General features: G+C 41.2%; 1 protein-coding gene across 2 annotated transcripts; it reads right to left on the bottom strand.

Annotated features, from left to right (window-relative positions):
- Position 1: 1 nt before the first annotated feature.
- Positions 2-24,666, bottom strand: LOC148032346 (uncharacterized). 2 transcript variants are annotated; one of them, XM_087682977.1, is made up of 5 exons: positions 24,391-24,666; positions 16,767-16,879; positions 2,419-2,999; positions 2,240-2,333; positions 2-150 (listed from the first exon to the last, which is right to left on the bottom strand). In XM_087682977.1, exons 1-5 carry the CDS (start codon positions 24,454-24,456, stop codon positions 111-113), a joined length of 894 nt encoding a protein of 297 aa, XP_087539103.1. In that variant the 5' UTR covers positions 24,457-24,666; the 3' UTR covers positions 2-110. The 2 variants fall into 2 exon arrangements, with proteins under 2 accessions (XP_087539103.1, XP_087539104.1); XM_087682978.1 differs by lacking the exon at positions 2-150 and adding an exon at positions 559-1,933 and having other exon boundaries at positions 24,391-24,663.
- Positions 24,667-26,004: the final 1,338 nt, after the last annotated feature.

Raw genomic sequence — 26,004 nt, 5'->3', positions numbered from 1 at the left:
GCTTCAATCGCCATGCATTAACATTTTCACCCACAATTTTCAATAATGGAATCCAATAATGATATTCATTTGAAATGGTCTCACCATTGATTTAATATCCATGTAGTCTATTACAAAGCAACATTCACTTCATTGACATTGTGAGTTTCCCTGCACAAAATACAAAACATGGACCAAGGGTGGAAGATGGTTAGAAAAGGCATCCAATTGATCCCTCTCTACTTGTCTACTCTCACGTATACATGTGCATGGATGCATGCACAACATGGTAGCCATTGTCGACAATACAATCCATTTGAAAATTTCCATAACTAAGCTATTTATCATGAAAGCTCGTCATGATGTAAGCTACATGGAAAAGGGAGATCTTCATTTAGAACATAGTAGTTTTCAGTCCAATGGTGAGAAAAAGGTTTGAATATCAAGAACTTGCCTTCAATGTCTCAGGTTTGCACTACAACTCAAATATATGCCCTACAACAATTGTGGTTTGAAGACCTTCATAACAAATTGAGAAGATGCACTTGCAATGCTAAAGGGTCTATTTCACCATGTCAATAGCTCACATAAAATTATTGTCAATAAAGTAGACGTAATTTCACACTTGGTGTTTAGGCAAAGAAGAGCTCATAGAAATACTTTCAATAAATAAGAAACCATTCCTCATAACTCAACATGCAGGTAACGTAGAAACACTTTCAATAAAGAAGAAATCACTCCTCATGACTCATAAGTAGGCAGCTTGGATACCTTCTGTTATATCTACCACCTACTCATACAAAATTGCATACTTGGTGGTCGCCCAAAAACTGCATCCAATCCCTTGAACCATTAATTCGACTTTTTACGTACCATAAACAACATTGGTGGAAGCATTTCTACGAACAACAATACCACTCATGTAGAATGGAGGGCTCAACTTGGTGCAGATGCTTCTGCAATCTGATCCGAGAAGCATATCTAGAATTGGGGCAAAACTTGATGAAACTAGAGACTACTAAGGTTAAACCATACAAAAATCAGAGAGGGGTCCCAAAGGTGACGGGGTGGCAGTCGATCGACTCATAATCATGAGGCTGTGGATTCAAGTCTCCGGAGGTGAATCACTTGGTTGCACACCTATGTTCATACGTTGTGCTCATGTCCGGGGACTGTTGCCCACTCGAACAATCGGTCTGCCAACGCAACCAAGCTCCATAGCTCATTCGGCTTGTTAGCTATCTTATCTATGCATTGGAACAATGTCAGCATGCATGGTGCAATCAAGCTCCATAGCTCAGTTGGCTTGCAAGCTATCTTATCTGTGCATTGGAAGTGTGTCTTATCTCACGGAAAGAAAATCGGGCAGGGGTCCAAGGCAAAACCCCACATGCACACGGCAACCCTTTCAAGTGCTGCAAACCATACTTGAACTTACCAGTTAAGCAGAAAGCCACGATCCTTTTCACAGAAGTATGTAGTGCTAGGTCAAGTGATCCCTAAAAATGTGATCTTTTTTGGAATCATTACCAAAGCAAGTGAGAACTCTAAAGGAAACTAGCACGACTTGAGCCTCCAGCTTGTGCACATGTTTTCTGGTGTCCTTTAGATTTCTGGAGACCAAGAGTGTCTCAACCTATAGCAATGCAGAGAATTCATGAAAACCAGAAAAGCCTGGTCAATTGACAAAAGACTGCCCATGCTGCAGGACTTCATTAAGTGAACCCGGTTCAAGCTTGACTAGAGTACCATCATCAAATATAGTGCTTCAAGATCAGAGGTGTCTGATTGTAATCCAGATTCTGCAGAATACCAAGTACAAATGTAGGTTCCAGAGGGCAAATTACACTACTAGTAGCCTTAAAAAGTTGCATCAGCAGCAACATCAGATTATTGCCATTACAATCTCGTTTTTGACCAACCTCAGTGTGCTGCTTTTGCATTCAACAAGTACCTAAAAGAAGCCAAAATGCAGTGCTTACTTCCTTTGATGGTGCAAAAAATCATTCTCACTTGACAGTAAGTAAATTACCATCTTAACTGATTATTTCTTTTAAAATTTGATGTTGAGACCACATGTGTAACTAAATGTTGAAACCACGGTCATTCCTCGTAAGTGTTCATGCATAACTACAATATTTTTTTCATCCTAAATGGAGTTAGTTGCCCTCACAGGTTTCTCCACCCAAAAGATTTTAGGATTATTGACGTATCATGTGATCTGATATGCAACAGATATATCCTAAGATAAAGTTCTCACCTTGAGGTATGAAAACCAGCAAGAAACCATGCAACTGCAACATCTGAGAACTCACTGTTTGTACTGCCCTTTGCTTCACTGGAATTTTGAGTTTCTGCAAAAGCATCAAAACAACAAAATCAGTTTATCAAAATCAAGGAAATTAGCCTTGTAACTTGCTGCTTTTGCGAGTGTATTACCTACTGACTTCAGAGCCTCAGAAACTGCAGCATGCACTATGTCTGGTAAATCGCATGTATTGGGGAGCTTCTGAGATGCAGAGGTGGAAGTTGCACAAGGTATTGTTGAACTCTCTTGATTGTAATATGGATTCGATACATAACCACAATCTTGACACTGAAATCCGCAAGGCCAAGATGAATTTGAACCATAGTATGCATTCCACTGACAAGAATAACACTGACTCCCTGTTGTTGGATAGGTCGGCTCTGGAGCTACTCCAGAATAGTACTCAGAAACAGAGCAGCCATTGTAAGTAGCACTTATAGTGGATGTTCCTGAGCCTGTATTTCCCAAATATGTCAGCCGCTCTTGCAGTTTCTTTTGCTGTTCTGCCAACTGTTCTAGTTCTAACATTATCTGCTCCTGCTCAAGTGCATATGTGGGGTTACCAGCATAAGCTTGTTTATCTGATGAAGGCAGGCATTCATGCTCGCAATCAACTTTATCCACCATTAAAGTTTCAGTTGAAGCCATAGCACTGTCTTCCGGCAGAACTTTAAAGTCAACTTTCTCGAGGTGTTCATGTTTCTTCATATCCCTGGGACAGAAGGATGTATGAATTAGTAAGTAATAAAACAAACTAATAGGATGTTTCTTCATTTCCCTGGAACAGAAGGATGTACGAATTAGTAAGTAACAAGAGAAAGCAATAGGTGTTATTGTGCTCACTAAGAAGATTTAAGCTTCACTAAATTACAAGTCTTTTAGAGCAGACGGATGCATCCAATTTTCCTGGCGCTCAAATTAAACCATTAGCATGTGTCACAAACTATTGCTAGTTTTGTGATCCTGTTGAAGAAACAGTTACTTTCAAGACATGCCAATGGTCAATCAGAAGCTCAAATACACCTTGCACATGATTTCCTGCTGTCAATCAACAATCCAATACTGTAAATAGCCACCTGCTCCAAGCCATCATGGTGGTGTTAGCATTGTACATTTCCTGGGTGAGGGAGTTTACTGGCAGAAGGCATTTCATTTCTGAGTCTGGCTGCATTTAATGCAGCCTACTGGAATCTAATTTAGCTGGTTGACCTGCAATTTTTGTTGTATTTATTTGGCCTATTTGAGGCTGCTCCTCTCTTCCACCATTCATTCAATACATACAAGCACACAATACTACTTGCTAGCGAGAGGGAGACTACAGCACTCTGCTGGTTGCCCACAGCCTGTGACACACTCTTGAGCCTTGGTATATGGATTCCATTTCCTAAGTCTATTCTCTTTGATTTCATGTGTTCATGCTGTTCTTTTCTCTTCTTTGTATTTATAGCTTCTATCAGGTCTGTCTCTGTGCTTCCATTGCTCCACAGTTTTCTGACACATGGAACTCCCTCAGGCAAGCCCAAGACACATCACTCCGGTGCTCTTCTCAGGCACAAAAGACACTGGAGTCTTGGACTAAACAAAGAGTGCCATTATAAAAGCAGAATAGAAACGTTGACATGCTTTTATGTGAATTGGGGGATCAGAAAACATCCTTAGATAATGGTGGCACACTGTGCCCACTATGTTATTTGATTGTTCGTGTGAATTGAGCTATGAATAAAGAGTTGCTAATTCTGCATAAAACATATCATGCAACAGGGAACTGAACACTAAAGAGAAGAAAATATATATTGCCAGTATATTTCCTCTTGCTTGGACATAACCATCCCACTTTCTAAAGACATGGTTTCAAAGTCTCATAGCTGTCAAAAATCACATGGTGGGGCACTTGCTTGAGCTGCTATGCCAAACACATATTGTATACACAAGAGGAAGCTCACTCAAGAACACAAGAAGAGAGATGGAGGCCAAAACGTTTTCTTTGCTGATTTTTTCTTTTTCTTCCACACACTATACAATATATACAAAGTATAGATAAGATACAACATAAAGGAAAGTGACCTTCTAAGTCAAACAGTGCATAACCGACTACACTAATCAATTGGCGTTATATCTTTGCCAGTTGTGGGTAGGTGTAACAAACTAAATATAATACGTGATAAGTCAATGGCCATGTGAGTATCATAATGACCACCAATGTGCTAAGTGTAGACGTGCGGACTCGTCTAGCCAGGCAGTCCATCATTAATGTCCGCACGTGTTGAGCTTGCCATCTCAACACTCCCCCTCAAACTCAACTCTATCTCTGTAACTCCAAGTAAGGTTCGAAACTTTCGAAGCTTCTCTGCACCCAATGCCTTTGTGAAAATATCAGCTATCTGATCCTGTGTGCTAACATATACCAAGTCAATCTCTCCTACAAGTACCTTCTCTCTCACAAAGTGGTAGTGCACCTCAATGTATTTTGTCCTAGCATGGAGCACTAGATTCCTAGCTAATTGTATGCTACTCATGTTGTCACAATGAATGGCAACTGAACCATCTCCTTGCACATCCAAATCACCTAATAACTTTTGCAGCCATACCACCTCACATGCTGCCATAGAAGCACCTCTATACTCGGTCTCTGTACTCGATAAAGCAACCATGTAACTACTGCACTACCAAGGGAAAACATGAATCCACTAGTAGATCATCTGTCTGACATGCTACCAGCACAATCTGCATCTATGTATCCAAAGACGTGTACGTCCTTACCTGCCTCATAAAAAAGTCCATAATGTAAAGTGGACTTCACATACCTCAATATACGTCTAACTGCATCCAAATGAGGCTTTCTAGGCATCTGTATAAACTGACTGACAAGGCCAACAACATAGCTCAAGTCTCACATTATGACAGTTACGTAAATCAAACTCCCTACTATCCTCCTGAACATAGTAGGGTCTTCTATCTCATCCACAATATCGGCACTCAACTTCACATTTTGCTCCAATGGTACTGAAAGAGACTTACATGCTGCCATACCATACTTGGATAACATATCCAAGTCATACTGCCTTTGGGATAGCTATATACCATCATCACATCTGATCACCTCAATACCAAGAAAGTATCTCAGCTCACCCAAATCTTTCATCTCAAACTTCTTCTTCAAGAAGTCCTTAACTTCAGCAATCCCATTATCACTGTCACCTGTAATAATCAATTCATTCACATAGATGACTATAATGACCAAACCTATATCTCCCTTTCTCACATAAAGTGAGTGATCAACATCAGAAATACAAAATCCAATATTGACAAGATATTCTCCAATCTTGTTAGACCATGCTCTAGGTGCTTGCTTCAGCCCATAGAGAGCCTTGTTTAACTTGCACACATATGTGGGATGCTCTAGAACCTTATAACCTGCCGGTTGCTCTATATACACTTCTTCTTGCAATTCACCATGCAAGAAGGCATTCTTAACATCCATTTGCTGCAAACTCCAACCTTTGGCTACTGCCAAGGCAATTACACACCCAACAGTTGCTATCCTAGCAACTGGACTAAATGTCTCTTCATAATCTATGCTATATGTTTGAGCATAGCCTTTTGCAACCAACATAGCCTTATACCTGCTAACTAAACCATTTGCATTATGCTTGACTTTGTAAACCCACTTACAACCAATAGCTTCATTACCCTTAGGTAAGGGTACCAAATCCCAAGTCTTATTGGCTTCTAATGCAATCATCTCCTCATCCATTGATACATCCCAATGAGTATGACCAACAGCATCCTCAAAACAAGTGGGCTCAACATCCTCAACTAGTTTCACCATATAAGCATAATGGTGAGCTCCATAACCTTCAAAAGGATACCTGACCCTGCTAGATCTGCATACCACCGAATCACTGAATGGATCCTTTACATTACTATGAGCTCTTTGTACACCTAGTGTCCTGACTGAAGGAATACCAAGCTCATCATTCAAACTCTCCAAACCACTAGAATCTCCATCAATTCCTAAATGACTAGTAGATGCACTATTATCATCCAGCACTTTTTTCTTTCCTTTGTCCTTCCCTGTAACACTTATAGATCCACCTGAAGATGTGGAGCTACTCCTTAAGTCTCCCAGACCAAGGGCTCACTGTAGGTATAGTACCAGATGATGTTTCTGGTCCACTAAGACTCCGTAATTTTTGTTTTTCTTTCTGCACATAGCTATCCTAATTATTATCATCACCTAATAAATCACCACCAGGTGCATACCAACTACCCATCTTATCAAAGATAACATCCCTGCTCACTCTGAACTCACCTATGACAAGGTTATAACAGCGATACCCTTTCTGCTCTAAAGAGTATCCAATAAAAATACATTTTTCTGCCTTTAGATCAAGCTTCTTCCGTAGCTCATTTGACACATGAACATATGCAACATATCCAAATACCTTCAAGTGTGATACATCGGACTTCTTGCTAGTAAAGCATTCTTCAAGAGTCATCCCATGAACTGCAGCTGTGGGGATCCTGTTCATAATATAGACAGCAGTATGGACAGCTTCAGACAAAAGATGTTTTCGCATATTCTTTTCAGCCATTAATGCCCGTGCAACTACTGCAATATACCTATTTTTTCTTTCTACAACTCCATTTTGTTGTGGGGTATACCTACAAGTAAATTGTTTTTTTATCCCATGAGTCCTCAAGAAGCCACTAAACTGATTAGAGAGGTACTCTCCCCCTCCATCTGATCTCAAGCACTTCACTTTTAAGCTTGTTTCTGTTTCAACAACTGCCTTAAAATATTTGAAGTGCTCAAACACATCACTCTTTTCCTTCATGAAGTATACTCATAACTTCCTTGAACAGTCATCAATAAATGTGACAAAGTATTTGCTGCCACCAAGGGATACATTCTGTATAGGCCCCCAAACATCTGTATACACTACATCAAGTATTTTTCTGAATACTATGATGAAGACTCGTTAGTCCTTGCACGCAGCCCGCAACATCAGTGAGGACACTAGATCACTCTAAGATGATGAAGGCAGCACCAATATAGGAGAGTATCAGAGAAGAGTTTGCTGAAGACAACCTGCAAAAGTAAGAGAGTGAGTGAGCCATCAGTGAGATGGCTATAAATAGCCAACATCCTTCAATTTTTTGGGCTTTTCATGTGTAAGTCAGATTTTGCTCGATTGAGCCAATTTCATCGAAATTTGTGCACTCTAGACCCCAAAATTTGGGAATTTTGCAAAATTCGTAAAATTCCTATAACATTTGTGTTAGCGATTGTCAATCATCCCCTGGCGGAGCAGGCAGCTACGTCATGCCACATCAGCTGCCACGTGGCAGTCTAGTACAATCGAACAGATCTGTACCAATCGGCTGCATTTAATGCAGCCGACCTGTCATATTTGATCGCATTATTCCTGGCTATTTATAGCCGGCAGTCAACACATTATTCCACACTTGTGTTTTGCAGATTTCAGGCTGGAGATTCGTGCAGACTGCAGTGTACTTCGAGGTGAACAACAGGTTGCATCGTCGAGGTGGAGACACGCAGTCCCGCGCACTGCGCCAGTGTACATATCTGCATATCTTTGTATACAGCACACCTTATACAGCAGATCTTCATCTTCCACTGTCTCTTTCTCTCTTCACTCTCTCTCTCAGTCTTAGTCCCACGCTTCCGCATCGCTGCACTCTGACATGGTATCAGAGCAGTGAAGAAGGGCTGACTGAGTGAAGAATCTACCTGAAGAGGAGATTCCATCGCGACACAAGACTGCGTTTCCAGCGTTCGAGGGTGAGCGAGAGGGCTGCGCATCGGAACAAGGCTGAAGCGAGCGTGGACGCGCGGGAAAGGAGTCCAGTTGGTGAATTTGCTGCTGTTTGCTGCTGTTTGAAGAGGAGGAAGGCTGTGTTTTCAGCTTTCAAGTACAGGTTTTACTTTTTCATCGCCTCCGGCAGTTGAAGAAGGCTCGAGACGCGGAAGAAAGAGCCCTAGCAAGCTGCGTTTTCACAGTCAGAGGGGGATGCTTTTGCATTTGTGCAAACATTATAGGTGAAGATGTCTACAGAGATTGACTTGGAGTTCCAGACGATCATGGATCGGAAGGTGCCTATCTTACCGGCTCTTCCCTCAGATCAAAAGCTCGATGGCGACAATTACCGCATCCAGCGCGAGATGATATTGGCAATCCCTGAGTCTTACGATTTGGCAGAGCTTGTACAGGAGGAGATCGACCGGCCCTCGATGAGAGATGAGTCCAAACTCTCTTCCGATGCTCGTACGGAGTTGGCCAAGGCACAGTCTCACTGGGACTTTTTCTGTCTTGTACTACAGCCGCGATAGCCCACATCGAGCACTTGACCATAGCTCGAGAGATATGGCTGGAGCTTGACCAGATGTATAACCGGATGATCCTTATGAAGATAGTTTCTTTGGAGGTGCAAATGCGGACCTTGTCCGTGAACAAGTCTTCTTCGTTGAGGAAGCACATCAACAAGCTTAGACAGCTTCAGATGCAGGTTCAGAATGTGGGAAAGCCGATTTCCTCCGAAGACATGGCGATCACACTCTTGTCCCAGTTGCCGCCACGATTCGGTGCTTTTTACTCCGCCCTTATTGCTTCGGGGCATGAATCTACTCTTCGGTGGAAAGAGTTGGTTCCTATGGTCTTGGACCAAGAGGAACAACTTAAGGGACAGCATGCTTCCAAGTCGAAAGCTTTGACAGGTCAAGCCTCTCAGAAGAAGGGGAAGGACCAAAAGAAGAAGGAGGACAACAAGTCAAAGAAGGACAAGGAAAAAGAATCCACATGCCATATTTGTGGTAAGACCGGCCATTGGAAGAAGGATTGCCCCGACAAAGACAAGGACACCAACAAGAAGAATTCGAAGGATTCTGGAGCGGTGACTGCACCCTCATCAGCTGCGTTTCTTCATCTAGCAGTCATTAAGGACTCTCCCCCAAATGCTTCTGATGCTGCAATGACAGCCCCCCAGGCTCAAGAGTGGATCGTAGACAATGGTGCCTCCCGACACATGACTCCTTCATCAGTTGGTGTTGCCCAATTGCGACCTTCACGTGGGCAGATTCTCATCGGAGATAGCTCTTTGGTGTCTATTACAGGCCGGGGTGAGATGCAGCTTATTCCAGATGGACGTGGTGGTACCCATACCTCAGAGGTGTTGCATGTGCCAGATTTAGGGTATCATCTACTTTCTATTCATAAGATTTGTTCAGGACTTTTGGTGGAGTTTGACAGTGATTCGGTACGAGTCCTTGATCGTGGATCCCGACAAGTTCTCTCATCAGGATATGAGGAGAACGGCATCTACAAATTGACGTCTTCTACCGCTCTCCCTACTCTTCTTCTTACCTCTCAGACACAGTCCGAGCTATGGCATGCTCGGTTTGGTCACCTAAACTATGATTCTCTTCAGAGGGCGTCACATGGACAGCTTGTTCGAGGGTTGCCGGACATAGTGGTGACCTAGCAGCCATGTGTCTCCTGCATACGTGGAAAGCAGCATAGGGATGCGATTCCCAACAAAGCTTCGCGGCAGTCTACTTCCCCGATGGAGCTTGTATCTACAGATCTTTGTGGCCCTATGCGGAACGAGTCCTTGAAAGGGAGCTCGTACTTCATATTGATCGTAGATGACTATAACAGGATGACTTGGGCCTAGGGAGAAGCTTCTAGATGAGACCATAGCTGTGGAGTACTGCAAGACGGAGGACAATCTTGCATATTTGTTTACGAAGGCGCTTCCCCAAGCTCTACTTCGGAGACATGCCAAATCCCTCAGGCTTTTGCCCCGTCCAGGCTCCGAGAGGGGGTGTTAGCAATTGTCAGTCATCCCCTGACGGAGCAGACAGCCACGTCAACTGCCACGTGGCAATCTGGTACAATCGAACAGATCTATACCAGTCGGCTGCATTTAATGCAGCCGACCTGCCATATTTGCTCACATTATTCCTGGCTATTTATAGCCAGCAGTCAACACATTATTCCACACTTGTGTTTTGCAGATTTCAGGCTGGAGATTCGTGCAGACTGCAGCGTACTTCGAGGTGAACAGCAGGTTGCATCGTCGAGGTGGAGACACGCAGTCCTACACACCGCGCCCGTGTACATATCTGAATATCTTTGTATACAGCACACCTTATACAGCAGATCTTCATCTTCCATTGTCTCTTTCTCTCTCTCTCTTTTCTCTCTGTGTTCACTCTCTCTCTCAGTCTTGGTCCCACGCTTCCGCATCGCTGCACTCTGACAATTTGTCCGTATTTGATGCTCATGAAGATATATTGATGCAATTGAGACAGATTCACTGTAAAAATTTTGGAGCTTTTCGCATCGATGATGCGCTTTGAGTCGATTTGAGCCTTGACAGTGAAATTTACAGCAGATTCACTGCAGAGTGGGAGAAATGTGAACTTGGGATGTTTCAAATGTTGTAAAAGGGCACATTCTCTTGGCACATATATTGCTGAATGCTCATTCTGCAATGAAACAATGGTATATACAGCACTTGGATTATTGCATTCGGGCATTATGGTGATGTATTACTGAAGTGGAAGGTGTCATTTATGCAAATGCATCAGATTTGATTTGTGCACATGCTGTAATCAATACTTGAGACTGAAATTGCAACAAAACATCTACTTCTTGGACATCTTGGAAGTACAAGTGTGTGTACTTGCTATTACACTTAGCAACTTTGCTAATTGGCTGAAAGTATTCAACACTTTATTGCAATTTTTATTGCTAAGATGACCAGTAGTGCATCTACATCTGACACAAAGAATCTCTTTGAGATTCATAAATTTGATGGCAATGGCTTTGATCTTTGGAAAGATCGTATACAAGGTATACTCTTTCTAAAGGATTGTGATGATGCCTTGGCAGAACATAAGCATGTTGCTTTGTCAAATGAGGATTGGGCTAAAATAAATGAAAAGGCCATTCCTTACGTTAAAATGGATGTCACAGATGATATCTTGGTTTATATCAAGGGACTTACTATTGCATATGCAATTTGGGAGAAACTCAAGGCGACGTATGAGAATACAACTCCTATCAATCACGTACATCTCATGCGAAAGTTGGTCAACTTGAAGCTTGATGAGTTTAAGCCTACCTCAAAGCATTTGAATGCTTTCACCGGTATTTTGAGTCAGTTACAGGATGCAAGCTTGCCATCTTTTGATTCTAAATTGAGGGCTATCTTCTTGCTCATGACTTTGCTCGATTTATGGGAAGCACTAGTTGTGCCATTGAGCAACAACCCCAACTTAACATTTAATGGTATAAGTGATTATATTCTCAATGAAGAGATTAGACGCAAGGCAAGTGGGGAAAACAGTGGATCAGCCTACAATGTAAGAGAAAGAACTAAAAAAAGATCAAATGTTACAAATAAGAACAAAAATCGCAGCAAAAACAAGAAAAAACAGCAAGATGTCACTTGTTATCAATGTGACAATAAATGCCATAAAAAGCCCGATTGCATGTACTTTAAAAAGGAACAAGAATGTAAGAAGCAAGCTAATGCAAAAGGCAAAAAGAATGAAAAGGATGACAGCTCTACCCCTAAGGAAACAAAAAAAGTAAATGCGGTATCTAATGTTGTTATTGAGGAGATAGAAGAAGATAAAGATCTGATTTGCTGGTTGCATCTTCAGATCCACATGCTATGACAGTGAAGGACATGTATATCACTAAAAGAAATGTGATAGATGCTTTGTTATCAACTCATGATGGTTTGTCACAATTGTGGATTGCTGACAACGGTGCTTCATTTCATGTAACTCCATCTTTGGAGTGTTTTTTTTCTTATACAGAAGGTAAGCTTGGAAAAGTCTATCTAAGCAACAACCATGCATGTGATATTGAAGGAATGGACACCATAGACCTGACTCTTAAAAATGGTCAAAAATTGATCCTTCATGATGTTAGGTATATACCTGGCATCAAGAAGAGTCTGCTTTCTATTGGGCAGCTAGACAACAAAGGTTACTTCACTACTTTTGCTGGTGAAATGTGGAAGATACAGAAAGAGACTATACTAGTCACTAGAGGTGGTAAAAGGAACACTCTTCACGGGTTATGGAGATGAAGGTGAAATGGGCTATAGAGTTTGGATTCCAAGCATGCAAAAGATGCTACGCAACTGGGATGTGGTATTTAATGAGTCAAAGCTACTAAAAAATGTCACATCTAATGACTTAGACAAAAAGAAAGTGAAATGTCAGCATGATCAACCACTTGAACAGCCATCAGCCATTGAAAATTTAGCTCCATTTGATACTAGTTATGATAACAAGCATCATAACCAGTGTATCATCATTGAGCCAAACGAAAATGGGCAGCAAGGAAAGGGATGCTGAAAACCAGCTTGGGCAACAAAATCAGCATGCTGAAAATGAATTACAGTAGCCTGAAAATGTATTACAACAACCTGAACATGCAGTTCAGCAGCTAAATAATGAGGTCATAGACATTCCTTTGGATGTGGATCCATTGCCTTATAACACAGATCATTGAGTAAGAAGGTCTACACATGTCAAAAGACCTATACAAAGGTTCGATCCCTCTTTGGATTGCATTTTGCTCACAGACGAAGGTGAGCCTCTTACGTATAAAGAGGCATTATCATGTGAGTTAAAGAAAAAGTGGGAGATAGCTATGCAAGAAGAAATAAAGTTATTGTATCAGAATGATACTTGGGATTTCGTTCCATTACCCAAAGATAGAAAAGCCATTCCTAACAAATGGGTCTATAAAATCAAATGTGTGGATGGCAAACCCAAATACAAAGCCAAGCTTGTGGCTAAGGGCTATACACAAAAAGAGGGCAATGATTTTCAAGAAGTCTTTTTCCATGTTGTCAAAATGACCACTCTTCGGGTATTATTTGCCATTGTAGCATCTATGGATCTTGAACTTGATCAAATGGATGTTAAAACTACATTCCTGAATGGTGATTTTGAAGAAGAGTTGTACATGAAGCAACCAGAAGGCTTTGTTATACAAGGAAAGGAGCATTTGGTATATAAGCTTAAGAGAAGCTTGTATGGTTTGAAGCAGGCTCCTAGACAATGGTATAAAAAGTATGATGCCTTCATGCTTTCACATGGGTTTAAAAGAAGTAATACAGATCACTACTTATATATCAAGAAGGCTGATGATGGAAGCCTTATTATACGTGTGCTTTATGTGGATGATATGCTTATTGCTGGTAAGTGTAAAAGCCAAGTCAATTCATTGAAAAAACAATTGAATTCAACCTTTTTCCAAGAAGGACTTGGGTCCAATTAAACACATTTTGGGCATGCGTGTGACAAGAAATAGAGAGCAGCAACTCTTGTTTCTCTCACAAGAAAAGTACATCAACAAAGTACTTGATCATTTTTCTATGGCTAATGCTAAGCTACTTGGTGTTCCTTTACCACTATATCTTAGGCTTAGCAAAGCAGATTGCCTAAAAGATGATAAAGCAACCAACTCTATAAAGGGTGTCCCATATGCTTTAGCTTGCGGTTCACTTATGTATGCTATGGTTGCCACTAGACCTAACATTGCTCATGAAGTGGGAGTTGTGAGCAGATTTATGTCAAATCCTGGCAAAGCACATTGGGAAGTAGTGAAATGCATCATACAATACCTTAAGGGCACACAAAGAAAATGTATTTGCTATGGAAAGGGTACATTAGATATGCAAGGGTACTCTAATGCAAACATGGTAAGAGACTTGGATACTCGCAAGTCTACTAGTGGGTACATTTTTACCTTGACTGGTGGGGCAATTTCTTGGTGCTCTAGATTGCAAAAGATATTAGCACTTTCTACCAATGAGGCTGAATATATTTCAGCCACTAAAGCTTCAAAAGAAGTTGTTTGGCTTGGTCGTTTGGTCAAGCATTTTGGACTGCCCACCAAAACACCTGTACTTGGATGTGATAGCTAGCGTACAATATGCCTGGCTAAGAATGCCATATTTCATGCACGTGCCAAACATATTGATATTAGGTATCATTTCATAAGACAGGTTCTTGATAATGATCTAATCACACTAACTAAGATCAAAACACAAGATAACCCTGTAGATGTTCTCACTAAAAGTCTTGCAAAGGCTCAACATGAGCATTGCATTCGACTAGTGGAAGTTGATTAAAGGTTCGCTTATGACCTTTAAGTAGAAGGTTGTTAGGTGTAAAGGCCCTTATGCTACTCCTGTGTGTATATTACTTTACACACGTGAACTCACCCTTGCGGGTCTAAGTGTACCGTACCCTAAGTATAAATACATTCTTTTATTCTTTGTGTATACCACACTAGTACACACCTATCGGTCGACTCACTCTTTCACTCACCCACTGTTCACTCAACCACCGCTGCACCTCGATCGACGCGCATACTCTATTTTGCTTCCGCTCATACTCTTCACTTGGTACTTGTCCCCTTGCTCCTGCAAAGGAGGGCAACCACCCTCCTGCGGAGGTTCCAAAACAGTCATATTTGTAGGTTTCTTCTATATCTTATGACGTTTGCTCACTTCATCGTTTTCAGAATCTTCAGGGATGTCCTCAGCCCAAAACTCCTCATCCGAATCCAAATCGTCTTTACCTTCTACGGCAGCCAAGTGCTGATTGACAAAATCCATATTGATGCCATAAGCTCTCTCTCTCTCTCTCTCTCTCTCTCTCTCTCTCTCTCTCTCTGTGTGTGCTGTATCACAGATTTTTTCTGCTGTGTTAGAAATCTGCACCTGTGTGTGCCTCTCTCTCACTGCTGAGGTCACACAGCTGCTGAATCACAGATCTCTGTCTGCTGTGTCAGAAACCTGCACATCTGTGTGCCTTTTGATCTTACTGCAGGGGGTTTGAAGGCCAGAACAGACAGAGGACTGAAGGCCAAGTCTGTAATGCACACAGATCTGACCAGAACTGAGAACAGCAGTGCTGTTTAGGGCTGCGCAGGTCTGGCCTTCAATCTATCTACAGGTCGTCACCTGAACAGTGCCAACCACCTTCTCCCCCTGCCACCAAGACGCAGCAGGGTGACACCCTGTGCAGAAGGCACAAGATCCCACAGCAGCTTGAAGACGAACGGTCAGGAGCTACCAAACACAGGGCAGTCAGGCAACAAGGCTGGGCACAGGGTAGACAGACAAGAAGGCACAGGGCAGGCAGTCCATGACAGGTGCGAACCCTAGGCAACAGGGCTGGCGACCCAATCTCTCTCTCTCTCTCTCTCTCTCTCTCTCTCTCTCTCTGTGTGTGTGTGTGTGTGTGTGTGTGTGTGTGTGTTCCCGCATTCAACTTTCTTCCATAGCTATCATGTTATCATGGCATGTACTCAACACTTATTCCACCTCACTTTACTCCTTGCTCTCACTCTTAGTGTTTATACATTCTAGCTTGTTTCTAAAGTTTGTATTACTAGCCTGAGATCAAGCAACTTTCGACAATTTGATCAACACAAGATTCTTAAATTTGGATGAATCATTGTTCATAACAAGGCAACATATGAATATAAAGAGGAGTTTAAAGGCTTTTAGCTATGATGTATGTTCATATGGTGACCTTCAAAAGAAAAGTACTTACAAAGCCAACCGAGGCTCTACTATGACAAACATAAGTGGATGCAAAGGAAACAATAAGGTTACATCCAGACAAGAATACACATTTATTTGGATATTGGCACCAATTGTCTAACCTCTCCAATGCTTAATCGATCTGTTTTGGCCATTCATGGACACTACACATATCATGGTACTGCAAGAAAATCTAGGTTTTACTCTCAAAGAAAATCTTCTAGGCCATTTCGACGACTTGTATAAACCGTTTACGAGTATCATATGAACCTACTACTTCCAAGATCAAGTTTGAGAAGACAAGAAGGTTTGTTAGAAAACCTTTAAATCCAAGACTGAGTATTGTATCATTATTTTGCTCCATTTTTGTATGTCAGCTTCTAATGCCTCAAGTGAAGTCATTTCATGAGTGCATGTTTAAGAGCAATCAGCACACTATGCTAGTGACATTTTTTTTGTTGGCAAATGCCTAAACTTTTTTCAGCTTGTATACATATGGAGGAAGTGAATTGTTGGGGGTCAAATATATCATGCAACATCCTATGTGATTTTCTAGCCCTTGCTATGGCACATGCCTTCCATTTTTAACAATTAGTAGTATGATAAAAATGGTATGCTTCAAATGTAACTCTGCATTCTGACTAGAGCATATGAAGTACTATTCCAAATCCGAAACCAATACAATCTTGCAATAGTGAATTACTTATGAACCTGCACATACAGTATTGTTAGTGCGAATAAAAGAACATATTGATATGAAAAAAGAGCACTGTACATACACTACACAAATTAGTTACAAACCTCCACATGCACTAGTATTGATATTGACAAAAATAGCAATATTAATCAAGAAAAAAGATTGGAGATATACTTTTTCTCTGGCTCGAGAACTAGACCATTTGACTCCAAACCCGCATCTTGTGAAGTTTCAAAATTTGCATCCTGGCTGAAGTTTTTTAGCTTGCACCCTTGACCGTGCATATCCTATAAACAAACGCATCAGCTATAAGGTTAATTGCATACACAATCATCAGCCTGTACTTGAGATGTTGAAATCCCAATTTCCAAACTCTCAAACTTGACACACTTGAAATGGTCCACACACTAAAAGTACTTTGGACTCCTATAAGACATTGAGTCCTAAATGCACAACTCAAGAAAATGATAAGAGAATCCAAAGGCAGAAATGATCCTCTTATTATATTACATCAGTGTGGATATGTACAGGGTATAGGCTGCTAACAGAGTATCCGCATTGTACTCCAGGCCATGAACTATCCAGCACCCTCCTGCACTCTATATCCACAAAGCATGACTGCTCAATCCAGAACAATCCCTCTATGAGTCATGATCAACCTTCACTCAATCTCGCATAGCCACAAGCACTTCTGCTCACCCTCCAGGAACATCGCACTCATGCTTGCGCCATTTGGCACTTATGATCTTCCTGAAGACTCGCCTGAAGTAGACCACATTAAATCCAAATCATCTCTGCAACCATTCAATGCACTATCCACAATCTGATGATGATCCTTGTTCATGATGTTGGCTGCCTCATATAGCATTTTTTTAAATATTCAGCCTGATTGATTCATTTAACAATCAAAGTAGTCCAAACAAAACATAATATGTCAATGCCATTTCATGGTCTGACCTGGCCTGACCTATTTTGCTGCCCCACATTGACCTGCTGTCCAGATTGCCACAATTACATGTTGTTCTGCTGAACTGTTGTTTACTCTATGGCATCAGATACTACATTGCCCACCATTAGAATTGCAGCTGTCCCCAACTACAGGACATGTATTTTTTTGAAACCTCACTTAACATGTGGATTAATTTTTAATCACATGATTAAGTAAACGTTGCTCATGTGAGGTGCAACTGGGGTTAGAGTAAATTTACGAGCCCAAGACCCGAGAAAATCACGGGATATCAAAGGCAAAAGTTGCTATAAGTTATGTTGCACAAGTACTTGGTGGTATCTGATGTCAATTGTTGGTCTAGGTCATTCATTTGGCCATAAGTGTCAATTGGTGACACTATTGATGTGGTGTTTAATGGTACCTAACGCCGATCTAATGGTCAAAGATGACACAGAGAGATTCAAGAGTGGAAGATGCCTGGCCAATTTAATTATTGGCCAATCAGATTATTTTTCGGGGCACCAAAATAATTATTAAATCAATTTTCAGTAATTAAAGGCTGAAAATTAATATTTAATGATGGATAATGTTGGAAAAACCGTTTGGGAAGGCTGAAGAAGAGGGAAAACAAAATCATTCTTGCTATAGCAAATGTGAGAGAGCTGTGAGTAACCATGGCCAGCCTATTTTCAGCCATTGCAGCAAACCACAAGTGAGATTTGAGGAGGCGATTACAAATTCGGACCCTCCACAGCTGGGCGATTGCATCTAGGTACAAGATGACAACAACTGATTTGGATGTCTCAGCTGCGACAGCATTTAATGTTGTTGTGGTAGGGCAACAGCTGCACTTGATTGATTTTCAATCATTCTTCGCAATAAAACTCTGAATTTTCTCTCTCTACAACTTCCTCTCTCATCTCCTAGCCATTTCACAGCCTTGCTTTGAAAATCTCAGCATTTGGACCCTTGGAGACTAAGAAATTGCAAATTTCTATGTTGTAAACCCTGATTTACAACAGAAATTAGGGTTTCGGAGCAGCCTCGGGAATCGTGCCAAAAATTGGAAGCTCCAAGACTTGGATTTTTCAAGGCTGAAGGTGAATTTCAGCTAAATTCAAGTGGAGGACTAGCCAGCCATTGAATTTAGGGCATTTCCATCATCTATGAAGTGGGTGAAGGCCAATTAAGTGCCCAAATCAAGGGGCAAATCAAATTGAAGACTTGCTAGTCACTTTGGACAGCAACAAGCAGAGTTTGGATTGCGAAGGGGATCCGGAGAATCCCATTGTAAATCAACTTCTTCTTCAATAAAGCTAAAGAAATACCAAAAGAAGCGCCAATTTCGGGACCAATCGAGTGTGCATTGTCCAAGATCAGTAGGTAAATTTGTATTTTCAGATTTGCATTTATTGTTTGCTGCTGTAATTAAGTTGTAATCAGGGATTTACCACCCATCCATGTAAGAAAGGTTGGTTACACTACACCCACCCAAATCCACAAATGTGCAAGTAATCTCTAAGAAGATTGCCACAAGGCTCCACACAACTACAATGCATCCACGCGAATCCACAAATGTGCGAGTAATCTCTTAGAAGATTACCACAAGGCTCCACCCGTGGAAACTGATACCTAAACTTCTCATAGTTGCCTCATCTCCAAAACTCCTAATTCTCGAGTACCTACAATTGCCACCATAAGTATCGCAAACCAACAAACATCAACCTAGTCACCCCAAATAAGCAACTCATACACTTGCATTCATCTAAGCAATTGTGAAACCTTAGACCTCCATCCATGTGACGTAATGATCAAATGTGACCAGGTGCCACAAAGAAAACTTTGAACCAACGACTAGCCCAATTGGTGACCCACCCCCAAATCCTGTTGAGATTTACTCTAAATGGATGCTTATAGCTATAAACAAGAGAATCCCACCTCCAAGGCACACATCTAGTCTTCTTGCAAATGCTCCTCAATGATTATCTTATTATCTTGGTTCTACTCAAGTAGCGCTAAGTCCACACTTTGAGGAGCCATCAACATTCTATATACATGCAAGAGCTACGAACTCCACATCTATGTTTGGGCAAATATCATATTCCCTGTGAGCAATTGGATTACCACCCAAGGAATCCATCTCCAAGGCAATTGCTATGGAAAAAGAACCATGTTGCCTCACACAAGTTTCAAGTCATCTGCATGTTGCTAGCTCCCAACCACCTATGGGTGCTTCTACAAAGGAGATGAACTTTGGATGATTGCCCTCCCTGAGTTCAAGTAGTTGAGAATGCAATAGGTGTCATGCAAGGTCGGTGTCACAAGGATGTGATTTATAGCTCACTCTTTGGGCAAGTCCAAGGCATTGCTTGAGTTGTGTTGGACATGGGCGAGTCCATCAATTGCTAAGGTTTTGTGAATGAATAATGAATTAATTAAAATGTAAGTTTACGCAAACATATAATTAATTCAACTTAAATGAACCTTAATTTGATAGTTTCATTAAAGTTTAAACTAATAATGAAATTTTGGCTTCCGGCCAACCACCAAGACAAATTCCCAAATCAGCACATTATATGGCATAGAAATCTTGCAACCTTCTCTTCTCTCCTCCCTTGCAACACTTCCTACCAATTGCTCCCTCCCTCTCCTTCACACATCATTGTCTCTCTATGTCTTGACATCACACGCACACACGTGCACGCTCTCTCTCTCTCTCTCTCTCTCTCTCTCTCTCTCTCTCTCTCTCTCTCTCTCTCTCTCTCTCTCTATATATATATATATATATATATATATATATATATCATTCTTTTCATCTCTCTTCAACACCATACTCTTTTTCTCTCTCTTTGACATCAAATCATTTCTTCGTTTGGATTGACATTTGAATCATCATTAGCATTGATGTTATCAAAAAATAACAATAACATTAAATGTTACCAATATGATAATATCTCATGTTAAATTAACATTAAAAACGATAATAGCATTAATATCAAACGTTATATCAATTGTCAAGAAAGAAACTCTAATGCCTACAAATCAAGGTTTCAACTACTACTGACGACCATCGGCCCTAGCCTCGAAGTGACAGCTTGAGAATAAATTGTACTCAACTTGTGAAATCTCAAATGACCAGTAAGGGCCATGGTAGTCAAAGATTTCTTTGACAATGTCAAAATCTCATGGAGCAAGCTATGAGACCCACTCCTGCTCGGTTCTCAACATAGGCTACTCTCGAGAGTGGAGTGGAGTGGTGTGGAAGTGTTTGAAGTCTTCTTCCCTTTGAGAGTTCCTATTTCTAATGTTGAGCTTCCCAATCAAGGGCCTAGGTTTCTCTCGAAAGTACCTAGCTCTAATATCATGTAAATAAATACTCAAACACAAAAGAGAAACAAAAATGTACAACAAAGCAAAGAGTGATAATAGAACTCAGAGGTGAAGAGTAACTCAGAGACAAAGAACAGAACAAGAATGAATAATGAATAATACAATACTTAATGCAATAAACACACTATTCAGTATACAAAATCTTGAACTCCCATGTTTCCAAAGGACCACAGCAAGTGATGAGCTAGAGAGCATGTTGTACTCTATATAGATCCCAAAATGAGATCAGCAACTACAAACACACAAGTCTTGCATCTAGATCAAGTTGATCAAGGCAATGGCAGCTCAGAAAAAATTGACAACAGGCTGAAAAATGATCAAGAAGATAACAATGACACTTGGAACTGCAAAACACTGCCCACAAGCTGCCTTGGAAGGCTAACAATTGCTGAGAGCTGCACAAACAAGTAGTGGAGAAGCTGTATGCAGCAAATGCAAATATCTGGAGGCCCAAAGACTAATGGTGATGACTGGTAGACTGCACAAACAAGTTGAAGATGAATCACCAACACAAAACGCAAGTGTCAAGGCTGAGATGATTGATTGCCAAGAGCTAGAACAAGGCTGAAAGTACCATCAACTCAGGTACCTATCAAGGAGGGGTGTAGACAACAGTGGGAAGAAGGCACCAACTAGAGAGCACTTGTAATAATAAGAGATGGGCTGAGTGGAAGCACATCCTCTATTTATAGATCTGGATCTTCCCAAATTAGGGTTTGGCTTGTGGGGCACATACACTCTCTAGTAAAGCTTGATAATTTAATGGAAGTTTGATAATAAACATGTTTTGGGGCTGTTTTAGAGAGCTAATCTTTTTGTACTACATTTCTTTGCTCAACATGCAAGACCCTTGATTGGCCCACGCTAATCATACCTGTCAATGAAAGGCTCTCAATGCTAAAGCAAACATCCAGATGATACAGAGGTAACTTCCTTAGTTTCACTCACTCATGATTATAAAGCTTTTCCCCTAGCATTCAATTGTTGGAGTCATCTCATTGAGCCCTACATATCAATCTCAATCACAAGCTACAAGAGTTCTCCAACAAGGAAGAAAATTATCTAAAAATCTGACTGCTGCAACCTGTTAACAGCTTGGGTGGCCTTCTCTATAGCCAAATCGGCCCGTTTTCTAGCTTTTTAGCCTGCATTTTACAGGCTGTCTTTGATGTTTACTATTTCTAGGATTGTTTCAAGGATCAGGACCTATTACTAACTCCTCAATACCTGCATTTTCCAGGGCTGCATCTGTGCTTTGTGTTTACAGGCTGTGGCAACAAGTTTCCCTTGTACAACATCATTTTAATGCCTATTAACTCTATGTTTCTGTTCTCAACATCTATGTTTTGATCTTCTGCTTCTGTCCAAGGTTGGAGACACTGTTTTCAGCCTGTTTTCAATCTCTGGTGGCTGCAACCTTTGTGTTTTGGACAATGTTGACTGTATTTTGCTTTGTTCTTTCCTATTTGGTTTGTTTTTGCAGCAAGTATCTTGTTTTTTGATGAGCCTGTGTGATACATTGCTCAGCTTTAGAGAACGTTCTTATGTAGCCGCTGTTGTATTCTTCTCACTACACTCCACTTACTCTTGATCCTTTCTCTATGTGCTTTCTTTACTGCTTGAACTCTTGAAATTGTTGTGAGTCTATTTTCTTGGCACATCTCTATCCCTCAAGATCCCTTGCCTCTCCTCATCTTTGCATCTCCCTCATCATGGCTCCTCTAGATTCTCATACTGATGCTTAGCATGCAAACATTGCTTATTGATCTATGAGGGTTATGTTGGTTGGAGACTTCATAGCAGGTACTAGTGAAGAGAGGGAGCCAATGCCGATGCCCACACGACTAGTGTGCACAATTTCCCCACAAGTGACACTATTAAAGTAGCATCTTGTTACATAAGTATTCTCATTTCTATTATGTGGCATTCTTCTATGCATCTCATTGAACAAAACACCCATGGGCCTCTTGCTCACTTAGGATCCTGACCAATCTCCACTTGCTATTCAATCAAGTATATATCTCTTCCCCATTACTTCATCGTTGGCACCTTTGTAAGTGTCATGAGGGCATGTATTTTTAAAACCTCACTTAATATGTGGATTAATTTTTTAATGACATGGTTAAGTAAATATTGCACATGTGAGATGTAACTGGGGTAAGAGTAAATTTGCAAGCCCAGGACCCGAGGAAATCACAGAACATCAAAGGCAAAAGTTGCTATAAGTTATGTTGCAAAGTTACTTGGTGGTATCTAGTGCCAGTTGTTGGCCTTGGTCATTCATTTGGCCATAAATGTCAATTGGTGACATTAGAGAAGTGGCATTTAATGATACCTAATGCCAATCTGATGGTCAAAGATGGCGCAGAGACACTCAGGAATGAAAGTTGCCTAGCCAATGAGGCCAAGCATCAACAAGTATTTTCTCGGCATAACTTTGCAAATGTGCACCTCACATGTGCACAACTTAATAATGCCTAAGTTTAGCATTAAAAATACACATCCACATGACAAACTAGCACCAACACCTTGGCCTCTCTAGGGTGGCATTTGCCGCTCCCAAGGGAAGATGACCATTGCTTTTGTAGTCTTGGTAGATTCTTAGGTGGCCAATATGCACCATTGACCAATGCCTTAACACCTTTGGGGTGGGATCGCTTGCAATAAATAGAGGTGAGCTTTGCTTGGTAATCCCTCTTGGTTCCCATTTTGGGCCTGAGAAGGGGTGTTAAGCTAAAAACAGTGCATTACGCATTAAACCTTCAATGGCTCATTAAAAATCCCCAAAACTCATATCCACTTAGGGTGCTTCAAAGTCTCACAAGTAAACCCTAGCACATCTTCACAAGGACGGCTAGATGGGGCAGCCTGAATGGGAAGGCCACAGGGCAGTCACATGTACCAACCAGGTCACATGGCGAGCACAGCTGCAGCCAACACAATCAACAGGTAATCAGCGCAACCAGGTGGAGTTAGGCAACGTGTCTACCAGCCTACAAATGGCCTCCTCTCTTGCTGAACAGTTTGCCCCAAATGCTGCAATCACTTATGGCAATCCATACAGGGGAAGACCTGTGGTCATATACTAACCTGTAGCAGTTGCTTCTCCTCAAAAAGCGGAGAAAAAGACTAGCTCTGTCGTTTGAACAAACAAGATTTACCTGGTTTTTTGCTAGCTGTACTGCTTTATATTTCTGTGACATCAACCAGACGACAAGAACATGCCGCAAGTGAGGATTATAGACTACTTTGTATTGCCAATAACATAAGAATCTATGCCTCTTCCCTAGGGCATTATGTGGGGCATCGATCTCGATGGGGTAAGACTGTGGAGGGAATGTGCTCATCCTTCCAGCCCTACTCATACTCATAGGACAGTTTTTAATATGCTTTCCAGGTTTATCCCCGAGCCGAAACATACAGATGCAGCAGGGAGGGCAAGAGGGAAAAAGCACATACCTTGTATTTGGCCATGGCTGAATTGAAGGCCGTGATGAGAGCTGAATCATCCCATAGCTCGGCCATCCCAAATGGTCCACAGAGTAAGCTATGCACCTCCAATGCCGTAGAGTATTGCCCTTGCAGCCTGCAGGGTTTCTGGCCGCACTCCCAACAAAGTTCAAACTAGTGCGTTTATGGTTTATACGAGTTATAAGCTCTGTCTGCTTCCTTTTGCTTACAAAAACCAACAAGGGGCGATTTGACAACAAACATGCAACACATGGCTTGCTTTGACTACAATGATGTGCAAATACCCTCCAATCTCAAGGGACAAAATTTTATGGTTGTATTAAGGCCTGATGATTTTTCTTCATTTAATTATGTGGAGTGTTAAAAGTTTGCATCTTCCAAAGGAGCCTTAAGGTTTCTTTCAATTTGTTAATTTTACAAAATTTGACATTTAACTTAAACTTTATAATGGTCCTTCTTTCATTGTATATGCCTAAGAGACATGTACTCTTGCCCTCATTTGGTGCGACCAGAAAACTAGTATAGCCAACTATTGATGTGAAAATCCAATCGTACTCTTGTTGAGAGTCCACCATAGTAAGGCAAAAACACTTACCCGTAAATTGAACCACCTAGGAAACTCATCTTCCAAAGGAACACGACACATAAGGTAAAAGGCCACATATTCATCCCTCTTGATGTGCGTTCGAGAAGCAAGCTTTTTGAGCGAGCTTTTCTAAGCAAACTTCATTTCTTATTCCACATAGTCTACTTATTATTCCTCTTCTTCAGGGCATATATCAAGCACCACTACTTCCCCCCTCCCACTATCACCACCACCATCACCTCCACCACCGCCTCCCACTACTGCTGTCACTACCACCTCCACCACCACCATCCCTACCCATGTTTCTCCTCCCCATGTTAAGTATCTCAAGTCAAGTGTGTGTGTGTGTGTGTGTGTGTGTGTGTGTGTGTGTGTGTGTGTGTGTGTGTGTGTGCACGCGCCCCTCTCTCTCTCTCTCTCCTCTCTCTCTCTCTCTCTCTCTCTCTCTTGATTACCAACTTCTCTCTTTCTTTCCCTCTTAATTTTGCAAGGGTTATGCATCCATTTTTCACTACTCTCTTACTTTTGCAAGGGTCAAGGGTTTGCATGAGATCCATTGTCTTAAACACTTTCAGTAGTTAACATCAAGACAAAAAGAATATCACATTGTCACTCCCACATGCATATACATTCATGTGCCTCTCTCTTTTATGTGGTGATTTGTTATTACATTTGAATATATCATCACTTTCGTTGTGCACACATAAGTGAAACTACATCACACATTTTCACTACATGCAATTGAACATTATTGTGTGGACTTATTACAAGAGGGTACAATATCAAACAGTTAATATCGGGGTAACAATATTGCCTCATTGTTACTCAATCCACTATGCATACATGCATTTACATGCGCTCATGCATCTACACTCCACCCTTCCCTAGATATTTTGCATGTGCTTAATTTACACATCTTATAGTATTGCAATTAACCAAAGGCTTGTACACAATCTCCTTCACTTGCACATTCCTCTCTCTTTCTCCTCTTCTCTCTCATCCTCATTTCATTGTGC

This window comes from Lygodium microphyllum, chromosome 8 (genome assembly GCF_053477565.2).
Source record: "Lygodium microphyllum isolate KBCC chromosome 8, Lygodium_microphyllum_v1.1.10, whole genome shotgun sequence".
Classification (NCBI taxonomy): domain Eukaryota; kingdom Viridiplantae; phylum Streptophyta; class Polypodiopsida; order Schizaeales; family Lygodiaceae; genus Lygodium; species Lygodium microphyllum.
This window is presented reverse-complemented; position numbering and strand designations above follow the sequence as displayed.

Excerpts from the sequence above, each read along its gene's own strand:
- LOC148032346 (XM_087682977.1), bottom strand. The coding sequence starts at position 24,456 with ATGGCCGAGCTATGGGATGATTCAGCTCTCATCACGGCCTTCAATTCA. Across the intron at positions 16,880-24,390 it reads CAGCCATGGCCAAATACAAG|GATATGCACGGTCAAGGGTG; the intron begins GTATGTGCTTTT and ends GTTTGTTTATAG. Across the intron at positions 2,334-2,418 it reads TGAGGCTCTGAAGTCAGTAG|AAACTCAAAATTCCAGTGAA; the intron begins GTAATACACTCG and ends ATGCTTTTGCAG.